The 19,066-nt window shown below is 36.4% G+C and overlaps 4 protein-coding genes across 4 annotated transcripts; 1 reads left to right on the plus strand and 3 right to left on the minus strand.

The window, feature by feature from the left end:
* Positions 1-2,901: 2,901 nt before the first annotated feature.
* On the minus strand, positions 2,902-4,960 carry LOC112093787. The gene is given in 2 exon segments (XM_024172958.1): positions 2,902-4,149; positions 4,152-4,960. Coding segments are annotated over 2 exon segments (1,404 nt in total). The 5' UTR covers positions 4,819-4,960; the 3' UTR covers positions 2,902-3,412.
* Positions 4,961-6,758: 1,798 nt separating this feature from the next.
* LOC21407109 (adenosine kinase 2) lies at positions 6,759-8,046 on the minus strand. Its single transcript, XM_010109212.1, has 5 exons — positions 7,964-8,046; positions 7,638-7,691; positions 7,312-7,378; positions 7,044-7,227; positions 6,759-6,901 (listed from the first exon to the last, which is right to left on the minus strand). The coding sequence occupies exons 1-5, from the start codon at positions 8,044-8,046 to the stop codon at positions 6,759-6,761; spliced, it is 531 nt and encodes a 176-aa protein (XP_010107514.1).
* A 676-nt stretch (positions 8,047-8,722) lies between these two features.
* Positions 8,723-11,836, minus strand: LOC21407110 (isocitrate dehydrogenase [NAD] catalytic subunit 5, mitochondrial). The gene is made up of 7 exons (XM_010109213.2): positions 11,588-11,836; positions 10,765-11,085; positions 10,486-10,647; positions 10,323-10,397; positions 10,106-10,215; positions 9,952-10,024; positions 8,723-9,205 (listed from the first exon to the last, which is right to left on the minus strand). The coding sequence occupies exons 1-7, from the start codon at positions 11,789-11,791 to the stop codon at positions 9,014-9,016; spliced, it is 1,137 nt and encodes a 378-aa protein (XP_010107515.1). The 5' UTR covers positions 11,792-11,836; the 3' UTR covers positions 8,723-9,013.
* Positions 11,837-16,163: 4,327 nt separating this feature from the next.
* Positions 16,164-18,443, plus strand: LOC112093797. The gene is made up of 3 exons (XM_024172993.1): positions 16,164-17,333; positions 17,485-18,058; positions 18,154-18,443. The coding sequence occupies exons 1-3, from the start codon at positions 16,164-16,166 to the stop codon at positions 18,441-18,443; spliced, it is 2,034 nt and encodes a 677-aa protein (XP_024028761.1).
* Positions 18,444-19,066: the final 623 nt, after the last annotated feature.

The following is a 19,066-nucleotide window of genomic DNA, read 5'->3' on the forward strand; positions in this document are numbered from 1 at the left end:
ATATATATATATATGTATATATCTATTTGAAAGGTACGTAGTGTGTCCAAATCAAAGGGATAGTTTAGAAGCAACTTGTGCCGTTTGTAACATGCAAGTATAACTATTCACGATTATGGTTTTCAGTGGTCCAATATATTATATCATGCAAGTATAGCAATTTGCTAGGTTTGCCAATTAGCCGTACTAAATATCCTTGAGGAGTTAACCTAGTACTAGTTTATCTAATTGTTTTTTTTTTTTTTTGGGCTAAAAATTGTGTTATAGTTTGTTAAGTTCTGGGTCTATGACAATTACCAAACGACAGTCATCTTTCTATACGACACCTTCAGGTGCAACAAATTGCCAGAAATTCTCATCATATCATGTTCTTCACGACATTTTTTTTTTTTTTTTAACAATAATAAGAGCATATTTATCCAAATTCTAGCATCTTACGGTAATCTTTTTGCAATCAGCAAAATTCAAAACGACAGTAGTTTCTTAACTAAAACGACATGTCGTTTCTGCATTTTCTAAGCTCTTAACGACACCTTTTCAAAAACTTAATGATGTGTCTTTTCTTGGTTGAAAAAATGAAAAGAAATTCAGAAGATCATCATTTTTCGTACATCAAAAAATGACCCGTCATTCTCATACTTCAAACAACCCTTATTTCCTGTAATCACTTTTGTAATAAGAAAAATCCATGCTGGTTTGCATAAATGACTGTACACTTCTAAGTTCCCATCTTTCGGATGCAATAAGACATTTATTTTCAAAGTGTTTGGTAAACCTATAAACTTCCCAACTGTGGAGAAATCTGAAAGAATTTTGCAGTAATTTTGACAATTTTACTAAATAAAAAATTTGCAGATTCTACCACCAATACGACCAAAATTTTCAGGCTATGCTGGTAGTACTAGTTCTTTATTCCTACGAGAGAACAATAAAAAGTAAATTTACGTGAGGAAACACTGTAGCAGAAAAAATTAGATTTAAATTTTTATAAGAGAAAAATTTGTTAAAAAAACTTGAATTGTAATTAGAATTAACAAAACAAACGGGCTAAAATCTTTTCTTTTTCCCCTCTAATTGATTATTTATTTTGAATAGTAATAGTGTCCATCCACGCATTGCAGAACTGCTTGGAGCATTCAATAACCAAAGTTCAAAGCAAGATATTGCTAGGAATCATAGGAAGCAAATTATCTTGGAAAGATATAATAGTGACATTACTAGTTTACTTGTACAACCAAAAGGAAAATGGACGTAATGTTATTGCTAAGAAAAAAAAGAAATCTGCTCTAAGATTATGTACATGCACATGCATGTGTGCGTATGTACGGCGGAAAACTTGGTCATACATTTTTTCTTCTTTGGCAAGAAGTTTGTTATACAATTAGAACATTCATTAACCTTACTTTCCGCAACAAACAACAAAATTAGCAAGTTTATATGGTAGGGAAACAATGCATCAACAAATCTTGGCAGGGTTAATTCCACTAATGCTTCCTGAAATTTACACTCAATCTTACTTTAATTCCGGACTTTTCAAACGTCACACAGATAGTTCTTGGGGTTTTATTTCATTTTAGTTTCAATCATTCTATCAACTAAGCGTTAAAATTTAATAGAATCTGTATAAATTAGAGTCCAAAATTAGAAACAGCTAACATTTTGGGTCAATATGTGAAAATTAACTTTTGATTTTTTGTATTGTTTTAGTCTCTAAACTTTATATGTTTCTAATTTAGTCCATAATTTATACAGATTCCAACAAATATTTAACACTAAACACAGACAAATATTTAACACTAAACTCCGACAAATATTTAAAGAAAGACCAAAATTGAAACATAATAAAACCTCAGGACTAATTGTGCGATGTTTAAAAAGTCATAAATAAAATGGGATTGAGGCTAAACCTCAAAAACTATTTGTGAAATTAACTCATCTTGACAAAAAGGGACACGCAAAATATTCGAGTTTACTAATTTCATCCATAAACCTCCAATTTTGTAGTGATAAGCAAATTTTTACTTGCATTTTCAGCAACAAAAATCTCTGCATAGTTTTCACTCTGACATTTTACAACTCCATAAGCAATTAAGGTAGTTCGGCCTATCTTAAGACGACCATCAGTGAGCAAGAGAGAATCCGAATCCTAAAGAACCTACTACTACTACTACCCCAAAACGGGAAAAGGAATTTCAGTGGCAAGTAAACTCTAAACTCAAATTCAAAACAACCAAACATGTGAAGTGATTTCACGGATGATCTCAGAACACATGCTGCCAGTACCAAACCTCGAGCGATACTACGTCAACGATCTCCGAAAACAGTAAAAGGATGTCCTGACAAGACATCAGAACTTATAGATTTGTACTATCCATGTAAATGCCTTTCGATCAACCACTGGCTCTCCCTCAATGTAAATTCTCTTCCCTCAAACAACCCAGGATTGAACCTATGCATGTTATCTTAAAAACTTTTGTTGACAAGCTTAGAGTTCCCTTAATCTTGAATTTCACTCCACTATATCACGCTGCCTCCTCTAGCACTAAACTTGCCTGAAATTTCCTCGTTAAAACATTGTAGAAATAACTAAATTGGAACAATAAAACTCATATCAAAGAGTTATAGATTACTCGAAAGAAAGACCACAAAAACTTAGCTAACTTACAGAGCAATAATCTCACATCATTCTAGGCCTTAGCAAAATCAAGACGTGTGAAATATAGAATCATTTGATGATTCCCTTCATTGAAACAGAAAAATCAATACATATTACATACCAAATTGGAACAATAAAACTCATATCAAAGAGTTATAGATTACTCGAAAGAAAGACCACAAAAACTTAGCTAACTTACAGAGCAATAATCTCACATCATTCTAGGCCTTAGCAAAATCAAGACGTGTGAAATATAGAATCATTTGATGATTCCCTTCATTGAAACAGAAAAATCAATACATATTACATACCAAATTGGAAGCTCTCTGCGTTTTTTTTTAATTGAAAAAAAAAGTCCTGCATAACTGAAATGACCACAACAATGTAGGTTCAAGGCTACATCATCCTAAGTAATTCCAAAAATGACCATTCTGGCTTTCTTACATTATCTTCACCCTCAAAGAACATTGTATTGCAGGCATAAAAAACAATTGATTGCAACATAATATACACATGAAAGATTTTCTCGCCCCAATATACACAAGTAGTACATCACCTAATGATGAAAATACATACAAATCATTGCTTGCTGGTGACTAATGACAACACCAAACAATGTCAGTGCAGAGTCACAAGGAATTGATTTAAGCAAAATCATAAGAGCAAGAGCACTGAGTGATTACCGCCAATTAAGCGCCATAATGATCGATGTCTCCAAGAGAAAAATGCCATTCATTTTTACCATCATCGAGAGTATCATCTGAGCCCATCAACCAAGGCCTCCAATTCTCTCCGCCCGAACCTCCTTCCCTGCGCATTTGCATCTTTACACCTCGCCGCAAAGTAAAACACAAGCCAAACAACCATGAAGTAAACCTCCATTGTCGACTGAAAAACCTTGGCCAAGGATCTACCGAAAACCCGGGCAAAAACCCACCTCACAAACGACCCACAAAACAAGGCCTCCAAGCTTTTAATTTGGATAGCTTGGTTGAACATTGTGGATATCAAGTAACAACCTTCCTTAACAATTTCTCTCCCACTCTTCCGCGAATCGACAATCGCAATCCACGGATCAACGGCGAAAATGAGAGCCACAAAACTATCTAACAAGAACCAGGTAAACAAGAACCCAGAAATTTCCTTCTCAAAGCCTCTAATCCAAGGAGACATTACAGAAAATGGCATGAGCTTCAACCTCACAAAGAGCTTGAAAAACGAGTACTGGTCTTCGATTTCGCCGAAGTACCACAGTCCAAGAAGCTGCGTCAATGCATCTCTCACTGCCCATCTCATGAGGATGAACCCAGAAAGCCTCTTGAGCCCTAATCTAGAACCGTCCCAAACCAAACCAGCAAAAGAACTAAATCTGCCTAACAGATCATTAACGACAGTGATGAACACAATGCCCAATACCCAAGAGTACGTTACTAGAAACCCTAGAATCACCCAACCATAAGCAGCGGACAAGAAACTCACGAGGAAGAAGAGAAAACGGCGTCGCGGCGACTGAGCTCCAATCCCTTGACGAAGAATTGCAAGTCAACGATCCGATCAGAATCTCCGGAATTTTCCGATCCGGAGACATCGCTCTCCTCCTCTCGATCGACGATTCGGTCCGCGGATTTGAAATTGACGCCGGACCTGACCACCTCCGAAACCCTAACTCCATTATCGACGACCAGATCGGAGAATCCGAGGTTCGATCCCAATTGGGAGAAGAGGACGACGCTGGCATTGACGGAGAGGCGGCGATTGGAGCCGAAGAGGCTGCGATCGTCGTCGTCGTCGCCGGAGAAGAAGTCGTCGTCCAGGGTTCCGACTCTGGTGAGGTGGAGGAAGGGGCGGCGGCGGCGACGGAGGGCGGCGGCGGCGGCGGAGTCGGAGGATGATGATCGGAGGCGGTTGTGGTGGTGGTTAGGGGTCGCGAGGTCGAGGCGGGAGAGGAGGGACTTGAGGGAAGGATCGCGGTCGATGAAGGAGGTGACGAGGTCCGTCCCGTTCTCGACGACGACGCGGAAGGAGAAGACAAGGAGGGAGAGGAAGAGGACGACGGCAAGGTTGCCGGAGAAGGTGGCGCCGGCTTGCTTGAGCACATGGGCCGTACTCCGGAGGTTGCTCAGCCGTGGATGCTGGTGGCTCCGGTGGTCGTCGTTGTTCATGGCAATTATCTCTTTTTTTGTATTATTTGTTTGAATTTTTTTCCTTTTGGTTTTGGGTTTGTGTTTGATCTGGTTTCGAGTGTTTTCGATGTTATTTTGCTGTTTTTTTTTTTCTTTCTTTCTTTCTGGTTTTTAGAGAGAGAAAGAGATGTGTGTGTGATACAACTCACAGGGAAATTAAATTGGTAAGAGGAAAGAGAGTGAGGGCTAGGTTCACGCGCCGCTTTAGAAGGTGGAAGCCACGCGCTTTGAACAGGCCTTGCTGGTATCATCCCTACTACCGGCTTAATGTCCATTAATCACACAAATCACAACATTAATCTTTGATTATTTGAGATTTATCAAGTACTGGTTTAATGTCCATTTATCTTTGATTATTTGAGATTTATCTTTTAATGCAAGTAATTGTGACTTAATACAGACATTTCTCACTATGTATCTGAATGTGATTACTAATTTCTCAATGGGTATAAAAGTATGATTACGATTTTGATTATCTCCAAAAGAAAAAAAAAAAAGTGATTATGAATTGCGATACATCGGTTAATCGAATTTTTTCGTCGATCATAAAGAATCTGTTAAAAAAGCTACATATGCATTCGACCTTTAATGTACTTTTATAAGCATCTTTTGATTATTGAACACGGTAAATTTACTAGTAAAATCGGTTGTTGTCGTATAGACTTATGGTAAAAGATTGTGGTAAAAGATTACATGTAGATTGGTTATGTATTAACTTTTCAACCTTTGAAAAATATCTATTCCTAAAAGACTTGAAAGTATTTGAGAATGAATCCAAAGTTTTGGGTCTAATGAGAGATAATACTAATGATATTTGGTCGCTAATTCGAGTTAAGATGTGATGTTGTGTAAGAATTTTTTACTGTAGTAAAAAATTTAGATGTGATTATTTCTAATAGTTTTTTACTATAACAAAACTCGAATTCTAAACTCGAATCAGCGAAAAGAACGGAACGTAGCATACAAGAATGTTAAGTAAAAAATGGGACTTTTATTTCAAGATATATAAGGGCAAAGTAATGCAACAAGAGCTTCTTTTTCTTTCCCTTTTTTTTTTTTTTTTTTCTTTTGAAGGTTCAATGTTGTGAAATTTCATAAGCTAACCTCCACCAAGGTCATCTATTCCAAAAAAAAAAAAAAACAAAAAAAAACAAAACAAACATCAAGGTAGAAACTATAAAAGTCCTATGAGGAATCAAAGGTCTATGATCAGCAATGCGTGCAGATCCAATCCAAATTTCCAAAACATGAATCAATGATTAAGGTTTAAGTCATATAAACAATGAACACCACACTTATTCTCTTGGGACCCAGTGAGTAGCACACATGCAAAATCAGAGGCAGAAATGATTAGACGAGACCAGCAAGACAAAATCTACACTGTAAGATACACACAAGATATTTTTCCCATTTCATCAACCAAAAAAAAAAAAAGGAACATATTGGCCAAAATGAAGGAATTGTGGATATCACAAGATTATTTCTAATCTCAGATTGATGCTATCACAAAGATAACTAGCCAATAAAAACTAGTGATTGTTCAAACCCATACTAGTTTTGGGCCTGTATAGTAAGAGAGAAGAACATGAGGAAATGTGGGAAATTATCGAGGCCTCGTTTTCACCGATTCGAGTTTTCAGTTTTAAATTTTTATAATAAAAAATTCTTAAAAAATGTCACATCTAACTTTTTTTGCTACAGTGAAAAACTCTAAAAAAATATCACATCTCAGCTCGAATTGAAAACTCGAATCCGTAAAGTGAACGAGTCCCAAAACTGGCTTTTACTTCTAATAAGGACAGTTTCATTTCATGATTGGAACATAGTATAATCATTATGTCCTATAAAATGTCTAATTGGAAAGCCCTCTCAACAATCAAAATTGAGATTATAGGAAGAGATTAGGAAAAAGAAAAGACTCATTTGAAATCGGGTTTCTCCGGGAAGGAGCAGCCAGACCGTTGGATTACAACATTCGCTGCGTAGCGTCCGGCTCTGACACAATCTTCAATTGGTCTCTCTTGAACTAACTGTGACAGAAAGCCTCCAACAAATGCATCCCCTACAAATGAACAAATCACGTCAAAAACCGGTCCTATTTCCTATGCTGATGATGATGTTTTGATGATTTATGACATTCTAAATGGGATTCGATAGGATATTTTCAACTTTCTATACACGTTTTTGAAGATCACAACACACACCAGCTCCATTTGTATCAACGAGCTTTTCTTTTGGCAACTTTAGAACTGGGAATTTCTTCACTTTGTCATCATCAGCAACGACCACAGAATCCAGACCCTGCGTGATAACTGTAATCCTCTTCTGCGTCCTTGACGCTTTGTGCCATCGGGAAATCTTTAGAGCTATCTCCTCAACATTTTCAGTCTATTCAAGTTAACCCTAGATTAAGGTTTGATATGTGGAACATCATTCTGGTAAATCTAGTGCCATCCAACAATGCACCATTACCTCCCAGCCATGAACTCTCGAGAAGGTTCTTGCTTCCGTCTCATTTCCGAAAGCAAAGTCCATGTACCTAACCGGAAAAGGAATTCCCCACATCATATATATATATATATATATGATACATTCATTAATATTAGACCATATTCAGATGATAAAATGGCTTGGTGGCAAAAGGAAAGACAGACTTTAACGAAAGAATCATGACCTAGAATTCAAAACTTACAACATGAAAGAATCCCAGAATATAGAAATACCCAATATCCAAGAAACCCAAAAATAAAGAAAATTTAAGTACTTGATCCACAAAGCCAATGAGGATTTCCTCTTACATGGGCACGTGTTTCTCCTCAGCAAGAATGGCATTATTCAGCTTGATGTCATACCTGTAACATTAATACAACCAATATTAGCTTCTTTTTTTTTTTTTTTTTTTTCAAAGACTACCCTTATTCTGAGCTAAAAGCACACAACTTAAATCCTGTAAGAAAACCCATTAAACTAAAATTAGTTCTTAGAATTCTGGAAAATTCTCTGTAAGAAACTAAGAAACCACGAATGCAAACTACGAAAGCGCCACTTTCACAATAAAAGAGAGAAACTTTTGAGGGGAAAAATGGAAGCTTTAGAGGAGGAAACACGAAGAAATTGCATATACTTTTGCAAGAATTCTTTATCGACAACTGCTGAGATGTCAAGAAGTGGATTTCCAATCCCCAACAGAATTCCTTGGTACGCCATTTGGTTGACACGAGAACTCATAAGAAGCTAAGCTATATATATACATATATATATATATATATGTATGTATTATGTATGTATGTAGCTTATACATATATTATGTGTGTATGTATGTATGTATGTATGTAAGCGGTGAGTTATGGAGGACTAGAGAGAGAACATAATTCAAGATCAATGGTATCGTGTCAAAAAGGCATTATGCCCTTTGGCGTGGAAAAGCATGGAAATTTCTCGCGTCATCATGTGGGATATTACTAAAATTAGTTAAATAAAATAAAATTGCTAAATCTAAACCAGTGAATGATTATCAAAAACCCGCAGAGATTATCGCAACAGAGAATTCCCACATTGTAAACAGTAAAAACACAACAAAGATGTTTCTAAATCCTTCTGTGAGAATGGAGACTCAGAATCCAAAATGAAGAGGCTGGAAAAACCTGACAAAGACATTCTTACCCCTACTTTTCATTTTTTTTTATTAGGTTTGGTTCATAAACTAGCAAATGGGATAGTTGCTGAATCAGTAGCCCATCCTGCATAGAATAGCATTTTTTTTTTCTTTAAAAGCACTAATTGGAACAAGGAAATTAGGAATTTCTTTGCCTTCCAAAACTTGGGTTTGGCAAATGTCTAAGCATAGAGAACTAATGAATAAAAGCATATCAACACAGACAAGTTATATCAAATGGGTTCTACCAAACTGGTAGAAATAACTTGAGAAGAAGATCAGTGAGTTTTACATCCGCTTCAAAATATAAGTGTAATAAAAGTACCATATCATTATGCTTTTATTTCATAATTATATGGACAAAGAATACCAAAACAACGGAGAATGATTCTCTAGGAAAGTTGTTCTTTGAACATACTGGAATACGTTTATTCCCGAAGAAAAAAATTGGCCCCAAAAGGAGGTCACAATAAACAAGTTGGTTACACGCAAAATTCAAACCCTATGCTGCATCGTCATTCAAAGATGATCACAAATCGCCTTTGTGAAATCGGTTGTCGATGACTTGCCGCCGAGATCAGCGGTTCGGTATTTCCCCTCCGCAATTGTGTTGAGGATGGCAGCTTGGATCCGCTCAGCTTTATCATGGAGCTCTAAATGGCGCAGCATTGTGACAGAACTCAAAAGCAAAGCAGTTGGATTTGCCAAATTCTGCGTTATTTCAACCAGGCAAAAAAAGATTTAGGAGCAGGCACAGAAATAGTAGCAAGAGTAAATCAATTGGTACAAACTAAGCCATTAAAGAGGAACCCTGATTTTGGCTTTTGCCGTCAAATCATTGAATGACGCAAAATTAGAAAAAAGAAATGCCCTATTGTGATTGGTAAATTGGCACCTAGCCTCCAATGTTCAGGTCTAGAATCTGAATCCCCCCATCCCTAAGATGAGGGAAAAAACAAAAAATAAAAAAATAAAAAACAAAAAAATACTTGTGTTGCAGAAACACCATGGTCAGCAAATAAGAATGCTTATACTCACTACTCACTAAGTATTACCCTCCGCAATCCTATCAAGGCCAGAGTTCCATCCTACTCACCAGGTAAGGGGTTCCAAATCCACTAGTTTTCTTAGATTCTTAACAAGCACTAAATTCCAACCAAAACTTCAAAAAGATTCTTTGGTACTTAAGTAAAGACCAACTTCACTTAAAAATTTGGAGATTTCTTTACACTTTATCCACATTCCTTAAAGAGCTTCACAAATAGTACAGATTTCTAGCTGGATTTATGAAACGCTCAAAATCCACTCTTCAGCTAATTAAGCAAGCTATGCACGCATCAATGGTTAACTAAGATGCCTAAGAATATGTACCAGAAGTGTGGGAGTCTTAACACATCTGAGTAAGAAAAGTAAGGCGAATGCAAATGCATGTAGAGCAGGAAGCTGAGATAGCTAACCTTTCCGGCAATATCAGGTGCTGAACCATGTACAGCTTCAGCTAGGGCAATGCCACCCTCACCAATATTGCAGCTGTTCAGGGGAGAAAATTACATCAGAAGAAAGGATGATTCAAATTTGCAATATAATATAGAACCACAAACATTTAGCTACCTTGGTGTTAATCCCAACCCTCCAATCAAACCTGCACACAGGTCACTAATGATGTCACCGTAAAGGTTAGGCATCACCAATACGTCAAAAAGAGCAGGATTCTTCACAAGCTGCACAAGTCCAAACAAGGCATAAGTATTTTCCCAGTTTTAAATGTTCCATCCAGTTTCACGGCATGGTTTAGATGATTGTCAATAGCAAAACATAATATTCATACCATCATACAGCAATTGTCAATGACGACTTCCTCATATTTTATCTCAGGGTACTTCTCTGCAACCTCGCGGCAACACTAAATGCAAGCAACAAAACCAAGTTCAGTGCAAGACTCATTGAAAAGAAAAACAAGAACACACTAAACACGTTAAAAATTATCGAACCTTAAGGAAGAGACCATCAGTTTTCTGCATAATATTTGCTTTGTGTATTGCAGACACTCTCTCTCTCCCATGCATCTTGGCATAGTGGAAAGCATACTCAGCAACCCTTAGACTCGCCTGGCGAGTAATGATCTTGAGACTTTCCACAACACCTCTCACCACCTACCAACACAATAAGGAGCTTTCTCAAACTGCTATTCAAACTGATATACCACAATCATCAATACATTATGCAAAATACATTCTTTAAAATTAAATTTAATTAAAAATAAAACTTACTTGATGTTCAAGTCCACTGTACTCTCCCTCCGTGTTCTCACGGATAGTGATGAGATTGACATCATCATAACGTGTCTTATAACCAGGGAGGCTATAGCAAGGCCTAACATTGGCGTACAAATTAAGCTCTTTCCTCAACGTAAGGTTCAAAGAACGATGCCCTTTCCCAATTGGAGTGGCCATCGGTCCTTTCAGTCCCACCTTGTTTACCCTCACCGATTCCAAGCTATCCCATGTCAGAAAACTCTGGGTTCTAGGATCAATTTGGTCTCCTACATAGTGTTCTTCCCATTCAATCGGCACTTCAGCTTCTCTAAACACCTGAATCACTAAAAATTCGTTTAATTAATCACAACATGAAAAGAAACTCACCATTTCACTTTTTGATCGTTGCAAATTCAATCTCTATACGCTAATTAGCCGAAGATACTAACACAATCCACTAAAATCGAGCCAAAAAACTTAAAAACATAATTCAAATCAGTCCAAATACCGTTAAAGTCGTTAAATTTCATCGCCACACGACAAGAAACCCCCTATTAAATTAAACAATCCAAATATCCTCACTTCTCTAATTGATCGTCGCAATATCAGTCTATATACTCGAATTGGCGTAAGAATCTAAAACAATCCACAAGATCCCTAGCGACAAAACCTTTAAGTTCAACCAAAATTTCCCAAACCTAATTACTCGAACTAATCCGGGATTTTTCAGCGGCAACCGAGTGTGATAGTCGAAAACTCAAACGCGCATAGGGAAAAACATTTCTCGAAGAAGAAGACGAAAAAGAACGAGAAATATAGGTGAGAGAAAGGGAAGGACCTGTTTGACGGACTCGGCGATCTCGGGGCCGATACCGTCGCCGGGGAAGAGGGTGGCGCGGATCAGATCGGCGGCGGAGGAGGAGAAAGCCCTGGCGGTGGCGGTCGCCGGCGAGGAGAGGGAGGAGCTAGGGTTTGCGGAAGAGATGATCTGGCTCGAGCGGCTTCCGAGGGCTCGTCTCAGCAGCTGCGAAGCCATGCCCATGATTTGCCTCTTTTACGCGAAGATGAGAATAAAAAACAAAAAAATCAGAGTAAAATGTATTTATACCCGGGAATGTTGACCCAAGTGCTTCTAATTTTTTATGCCTTTAACGCGCAAGTGAGAATAAGTGGGATTTTAATTAGCTCTATTACTATCTCAATTGTATCACTTTAGTCTCTAAATTTTTAATTTTAATAAATTAAGCTCTAAATTTTTAGTTTTAACCATTTTAGTTCCTACACAATACACACTAAAATTGACAATTAACTTATTTAATTTCTCGAAGATAATCATGTCTGGGAGAAAAAGTAATTGAAATTTTCAAAAACACTAATATCAAATGCAAAATGAACTAGTTTTTAATGGTTTATAATAATAATATAGGTATTATTAATATTTAATGTAATTATTTCTGTAAAAGTTTCAGTTATTATAGATTTAAAATGTGATGATCTCTATAAAATTTCATAAATTCATCGCTAATTTTAGTGTGCAGGGATTAAAGTGGTTAAAATTAAAATTTAAAGAGCAATTTGTTAATATTAAAAATTTAGAGACTAAAAAGATAAAATGCACATAATTCAAGGACTAACCGTCTTAAAAACTAAAAAAAAAAGGTGGGATTTTTATTTTTGTTTATTTTTGCTAATGGAACATTTGTTCCCTATGCTTTATTTTAATTTTTTTAGGTGTTCTATCCTTTATTTAAGTTGGGTTCTAGATTGGGCCTTTAGATTTGGTTCTAAATGGAGGCCTGCTTAATCGTATGTGGCTTTATACGGCCCAACATTTTTACAATAGTTTGTTCCGAAGTCAATCCCAAAAGTCCAGCCCAACACATGGAACAAAGTGGGAACGCGGGTGAATTCAACCGAAGTCTAGTCAATAGTCATTTGTAGCTTAATGCACGATTGATGAACTGTAAAACCTTTTGGAGTTTCGATAATGAAGTCCAATAAATTTTGCCAAATAGAAGGGAATTACTTTTTTTTTTTTTTTACTATGGCAAGGGGCAAAAAAAAAAAAAAAAAGAAGGATTTTACCCCAAAAAAGGGCAAAAACTCATCATGGATGGGCTTGAAATTGATAAGTATAATCGAAAAACACCACCAAATTACCGAGTTAATTTTCATTTTTTTGTAATCATGCAAGTTTACTGATATTTTCATTAATGCCAATATGCCTATACTTTTAACTTTAATATCTATGTGATTCCCGTTTCTTCTCCTTGAGAAGATGTCTCCGGTCCAGTACCAGTCCAGTATATTTAACATTTTTTATTCTTCATTTTAATATCTTTTATTATACTATTTGTGTAACACTCATTTTGTTTATCATGTATAACAATTAATAAAATGTACTCTACTAACATATTAAAGTAAACTTATTTTAATGTTACTATTTTATGCTAAAAATTTATAAATCCATACAAAAAATGTTACATTTACTTCAAAAGGAAATTCTTCCTTTCATCTTTTTTCACTTTAAATGTGACCGGAAAAGTAGCTCTCTAGTGGGGCCAATCAAGTCCAAAGTTTAAGTTGACAGCTAGCGCATGGTTTGGGGGTGGACTCTTGGGGCATTGTTGCATTATACAATAGGATTCTTGAATCTTTATTGACCTACTCATATGTGGATATAGAATTTCTGTCTAATTTTTAGTGTTTTAATTAGTAACTAACTAATTAGACCACACCACATTATCACATGATAAACATAAAAGAGTTATTTAAATAGTAATTTAAAATTTTTTATACGACGTGTCATAATATGATTGATTAAACACCAATTGAAACACTAATGACTCGTTTACTTCGCGGATTCGAGTTTCAATTCGAGCTGAGATGTGATATTTTCTGAGAGTTTTCACTGTAGCAGAAAAAGTTAGATGTGATATTTTTTGAGAGCTTTTTACTGTAAAAACTTAAAATTAAAAACTTGAATCGGTGAAATGAACGATGCCTAAAGTTAGACAGGAGAATGTGATACCATAAATGAGACCTAACTGTCCCATAACCATTTCATTTCAACTCCACAATCAAGTCTTGTAATTGTCTTCCTTTTCTAAAGCACACTACAAGAATAGTGACGTTAAGAGACCAACCCTTTTGCTACTAAAATATTTTTGGTAGCAGAAAACACACTTTTTGCTACCAAACTTTGGTAGCTGAAGTATCAAGGCTTTAGTTATCAAATTTGGTAGCAAAAACAACACAATCCGCTACCAAATATAATTTGGTAACAAATAACATGGCGGGAAAAGAATTTTGGTTCCCGCCAAGAGCTTTTTGCTACCAAAATAATATTTGGTAACAAAAACATAAGATTCTGCTACAAAAAATTTGGTAACAAAATATGACTTTTTTACTACCAAAATGTTTTGGTAACAAAAAGTTGGCGGGAAGCAATTTTTTTTCCCGCCTGAGGTATTTGCTACCAACTTATTTTTGGTAGCAAAACATATAACATTTACTACCAAGAATTTGGTAGCAGAATCATATTTTTTGCCACCAAAAGCATAATTTGTTGCTACCAAATTTTAGTAGCAAAAAATCAAGTTTTTGCTACCAAAAAACATAATTTTTTGCAATTAAATTTTGGTAGCAGAAAACATGATTCTGCTACCAAATTCTTATTTTGATGACAAAAAAGCGTTTTTTGCTACCAAAAGTTGTGTTTGGTTCTGTTCTTGATTTCATTGCCGTCCAAGACTCTCGTGGCCTCATTCTTGATTTCTTAAACCATTGATTTCTTAAACCATTGATTTCATTTCGTTCTGTTCTTAAACCATTGATTTCTTGATTTCATTGCCGTCTGTAGAGTAACAAAAAAACATGGTCCTCCACTAGGGACAATACGTAGTAAGAATGAGAAACAAAAGAACATGGTCCTTTGCTGGGTACTATGCGTTTTTTAGTAGCATGAGTAAAAACAAATGGTCCTCCACTGGGGATTATGCTATTTTAGTGGAACAATAATAATGAGATAACAAAATAACATTGTCCTCCACTGGGGACTATTCTTTTTTAGTAGCATAATAAGAATGAGTGATAAAAAATGGGGGAGTTATGCTAAATACAGACTCTTTTACAGATTCTACTAATAAAGCAAGTTACGACCTGGTAAAAGGAGAGAGAGGCTGGTGAACGGAGTGAGGGAACCTGCTTCGAACGACGAGGAGAGGAGAGGAACAAAGAAAAATTCCCGGATAAGTGCTTTTTCTCTCCTAAAAGCAATACCAAACCCACCCTATAGATATGTGATATTGTTAACTAAGTATATGTTCCACATAGAACAGTATATAATTTCCTTATTTGATTGATTTTTAACTTTGAATAATGTATCTCAATTTCAAAACTATATTTTTTGTTATAATGTTGTTAGAACAATGATTCTTAAATAATTTTTGACATTAAAACGTTATTTTTTTTAATCTTTAATATATGTCTTTCTGGTACCAAATTCATATTTGGTAGCAAAAAGTATGCTTTCAGCTACCAAAATATTGTTTGGTAACAAAAAATATAAGTTTCTGGTACCAAATTTTGGTAGCAGAAAACATGATTCTGCTACCAAATTCTTATTTTGGTGGCAAAAAGAAATTTTTTGCTACCAAAAGAACCAAAACATTTTTTTGGTAACAAAATAAAGAACGAAATATTGGTGGGAAAATCAAGAAACACTTCGCCATCTTCGCATCTCTGCCAGAAATTCCTCCGCCTTTCTTCCTCTCTCTCGCTCCTTCTCTCTCTAGCCGCTGATTCTCGGCGTCGTAGGCTCCGATTCCCGCTTCCGCCGCCTTCGATTGTCGCTGTCGCCGCCGCCGATTGTCGTCGTTGCTGACAAACGCAAGATCTCTCCTCTCACTATCAACGCCTCCTCATTTCCGGTTAGTTTTATCTCCCTTTCTTTCCCTTTCTCATCGTGGAAAAGTTTTTATTTTTATAGCATTTTAGGACTAGAATCAGTTTGAATAAGTTTGAATCTATTTTGAGCCTTTAGGACAAGAATCTGTATTGGATATATGCTTTTCTTTTTTTCTTTGAAGTTGTATTCTTATTTTGACGTTGCTTCCTGGCTTCATGGCTTTGACATTGATTTCCGGTCATTCGGATTAAGTTGCTTCCTGGCTTTTCTTAAGTTGATTTCCGGTCCTTCGGATTAATAAGACATTTGGCAAAGTTGAAAAAAATTGACTATTGACTGTATTATACTATATTGACGCATGAAGTGGCAGTTCGCCAGCAGATATTTGTTTGCATTTGTTTAGCCAGCAGACATTAGGCACCAACCTTTAATTCGTAGATCTACTACCATGTCAGATATGGATAAGAGTTAGATTTATGTGACAAACTGACTTTCAGAGACATATATGGATGGAGTTAGAAGATTTATTGAACAAGCACGTAATCACCTAGATGCGGATGGAAAATGTCGTTGTCCTTGCAAAAAATGTTTGAATTGTTTTTTCCATCATATAGACATTGTTGAGCGTCATATTTTTGTTAGAGGTTTTAGCTTAAATTATATAAACTGGATTAATCATGGCGAGGAGGAAACCGATACTACTCCCAATGTACAAGATGAAGACTATGATGCAGAAGGAGAAAAAAGTGACAATGATGACGACAAAGATGAGATGGTGGATGCATTAAATGATGCATTTCTGCACGTCAATCCATGTTCAATGGATGATGGTGCAGAAATAAATGATATTGGGGGCTGCGAAGAAGAGACACCTAATTTAGAAGATTTGTTCGCTGAAGCGGAGAGGGAGTTATATAAAGGATGCACAAAGTTTTCCACATTGACTTTTTTGGTGAAGTTACTTCATATAAAAGTATTGAATCAATGGAGTAACAAGTCTTTTGATATGTTGTTGAAGTTACTTCGGGAGGCATTTCCAGAAGGCTCGAGAATTCCCAAGTCTTATTATGAGGCGAAGCGGATGATGCAGAAGCTTGGGTTGGGATACAAGACCATCCATGTGTGCCCGAAGGAGTGTGTGTTGTATTACAAAGAGTACAAAGATTTGAAGGAATATCCGGTATGTGGTCATAAGAGGTATAAAAATTGTAATGCAAAGGAGAAAAAAGTTCCCCATAAAAAAATGCACTACTTTCCTCTCATTCCAAGATTGCAGCATTTATTTATGTCTCAACACACCGCTGAATATATGAGGTGGCACAAGGAACAACGTTTTGAGACAGAAAGAGTCATTCGACACCCTACTGATGCGGAAGTGTGGAAGGAATTTGACAAACAATATCCGGATTTTGCAGATGAACTGTGTAATGTCAGATTAGGTCTTGCTTCTGATGGTTTCACGCCGTTTGGAGATATGACAAATCCATATAGTATGTGGCCAGTTTTACTGGTGTCTTACAACATGCCCTCTTGGAGATGTATGAAGCAGGCACATATCATGATGTCGACATTAATTCTGGGACAGAAGGCACTGGGGAAAGACATAGACATTTATTTGAGACCTCTAATTGATGAACTTAAAGAGTTATGGGAGAACGGCGTTAGAACGTACGACGTAGTTGAAAAAAAAACAATTTACTTTGTGTGCTGCAATATTATGGACAATTAATGATTTTCCTACATACGGTACTTTATCTGGCTACTCCACCAAAGGATATGAGGCTTGTCCTGTGTGTATGGATGAAACCGCTTCATTCTGATTACAGAGTAAGATTTGTTATATGGGACATCGCCGTTATTTAAGTCTGGATCATGCTTGGCGCTCCAACTTGAATTTTGATGGTTCTGTTGAAACAAGAATGCCTCCCGAATCAAAAACGGGCGAGGAACTATTGTTAGAGCTAAGCAAGCTGTGGGTTCCTATGCCGGGAAAGGATGTAGCAGTTCATGAAGCTGACATGAAAAAAATGTCAGAAGCTGGGTACTCAAACGATAGTAATTGGAAACGGAAAAGTATCTTTTGGGAGCTCGAGTATTGGTCGAAACTTAAGTTGCGTCATAATCTTGATGTAATGCATATAGAAAAAAATATATGCGATAACTTGGTGGGAACCGTGTTAGGAATAGATAGCAAGTCAAAGGACACCAAAAAAGCTCGCTTGGGCTTACAAGAGCTGAATATAAGAAAGGAGTTACACTTGGATGGTAAGGGGAAAAAGCCTCCGGCATGTTTTACATTGTCTACTATGGAGCGGAAAGCTTTTTGTCAATTTTTGAAATCAGTCAAATTTCCCGATGGATATGCAGCAAATTTGACCCAAAATGTCAACATTAACGATGGTAAAATCATGGGTTTGAAAAGAGAGGTGACTCTTGGAAAGTAGTTCAAAAAGTCAATCACCGTCATATATGGGAGAATGTATCAAAAACAACAGTTGAGGCTTGTCAAGAGGATGAAGAAGATAACAAGCCTTATCAAGAAGAGTTATCAAATGAGGTTAACATTTCATTTGACACCACAAATGTTAATGAAGCTCCCTTAAATCATATGGATATTGGGCCACTCAAAATTGATGGTTTCACCATTGATATTTGCATCGATCCCAATGACGAAATCGATGATGAAACAGAAGAGGAAATTGAAACGGAATTCAATGGAGAAGCCGATGATGAAATTGATGGTGACACCGAGAAAATTGATTCCGCAACTGATTATAGTGATTGATTAGGTCAAATTATTTCAGTTTAACTTTAAAATGTGCATTTGTGATTGTTTGAAGTAGTTGTAAAACTGTGACAAGATTTGAATATACCATACCTCCAATCACTAACTTCTATTTTTATTTTTATTGTTTTAGGATATTAGTTATGTCTACTCGTAAGAGAAGCTATCATTTAGTTATGGTTCAAAATCCAAATATGCTCTATCTCTGCCGGATGTTAACGCATCTCCCCGGACTCCTTCAGTGGCATCTTTAGGCACATTAGGCTCATCCACATCTTCACGAGCAGATAATGAGCCATCGTAAGATTTTCAACAATTTCATGAGGATCATCCTCTGGAGATTCTACGTATTGAAAATACACGTAAGATCATAATAATTATTTTTAATTGAGTTTTTTTTTACACTATTCTACATTTAACCTCCTTTGTAAACAACACGGTCAACAAATGTTCGAGGACTAACTACATGTCAAGGAATTAACAAGTTAGTGTCCAAGAAAGGAAAACTTCAAGTACAATTTAGAGAATCTGAGCTTCGAGTTTACGGGGAGCATGCGGGCCTATTTGCGAGCAAAATCGGCTCTATAGTTTGCCATCATGCTCCATTAAAGTATAGTGGTTGG

The sequence above is a fragment of the Morus notabilis genome, unplaced genomic scaffold, assembly GCF_000414095.1.
Source record: "Morus notabilis unplaced genomic scaffold, ASM41409v2 Scaffold342, whole genome shotgun sequence".
Taxonomy (NCBI): Eukaryota; Viridiplantae; Streptophyta; class Magnoliopsida; order Rosales; family Moraceae; genus Morus; species Morus notabilis.

What these genes read in the sequence shown, in the direction of transcription:
- LOC21407109 (XM_010109212.1), bottom strand. Translation starts at nt 8,046, where the DNA reads ATGGCGTACCAAGGAATTCTGTTGGGGATTGGAAATCCACTTCTTGAC. An exon ending in GATAAAGAATTCTTGCAAAA is followed by an intron (nt 7,692 to 7,963) that starts GTATATGCAATT and finishes TTAATGTTACAG; the next exon opens with GTATGACATCAAGCTGAATA. An exon ending in CGTTGATACAAATGGAGCTG is followed by an intron (nt 6,902 to 7,043) that starts GTGTGTGTTGTG and finishes GTTCATTTGTAG; the next exon opens with GGGATGCATTTGTTGGAGGC.
- LOC21407110 (XM_010109213.2), bottom strand. Translation starts at nt 11,791, where the DNA reads ATGGGCATGGCTTCGCAGCTGCTGAGACGAGCCCTCGGAAGCCGCTCG. An exon ending in TCGCCGAGTCCGTCAAACAG is followed by an intron (nt 11,086 to 11,587) that starts GTCCTTCCCTTT and finishes TTAGTGATTCAG; the next exon opens with GTGTTTAGAGAAGCTGAAGT. An exon ending in GGGTTGGGATTAACACCAAG is followed by an intron (nt 10,025 to 10,105) that starts GTAGCTAAATGT and finishes TCCCCTGAACAG; the next exon opens with CTGCAATATTGGTGAGGGTG.
- LOC112093797 (XM_024172993.1), top strand. Translation starts at nt 16,164, where the DNA reads ATGGATGGAGTTAGAAGATTTATTGAACAAGCACGTAATCACCTAGAT. An exon ending in ACGGCGTTAGAACGTACGAC is followed by an intron (nt 17,334 to 17,484) that starts GTAGTTGAAAAA and finishes TTCTGATTACAG; the next exon opens with AGTAAGATTTGTTATATGGG. An exon ending in AAATGTCAACATTAACGATG is followed by an intron (nt 18,059 to 18,153) that starts GTAAAATCATGG and finishes CAAAAACAACAG; the next exon opens with TTGAGGCTTGTCAAGAGGAT.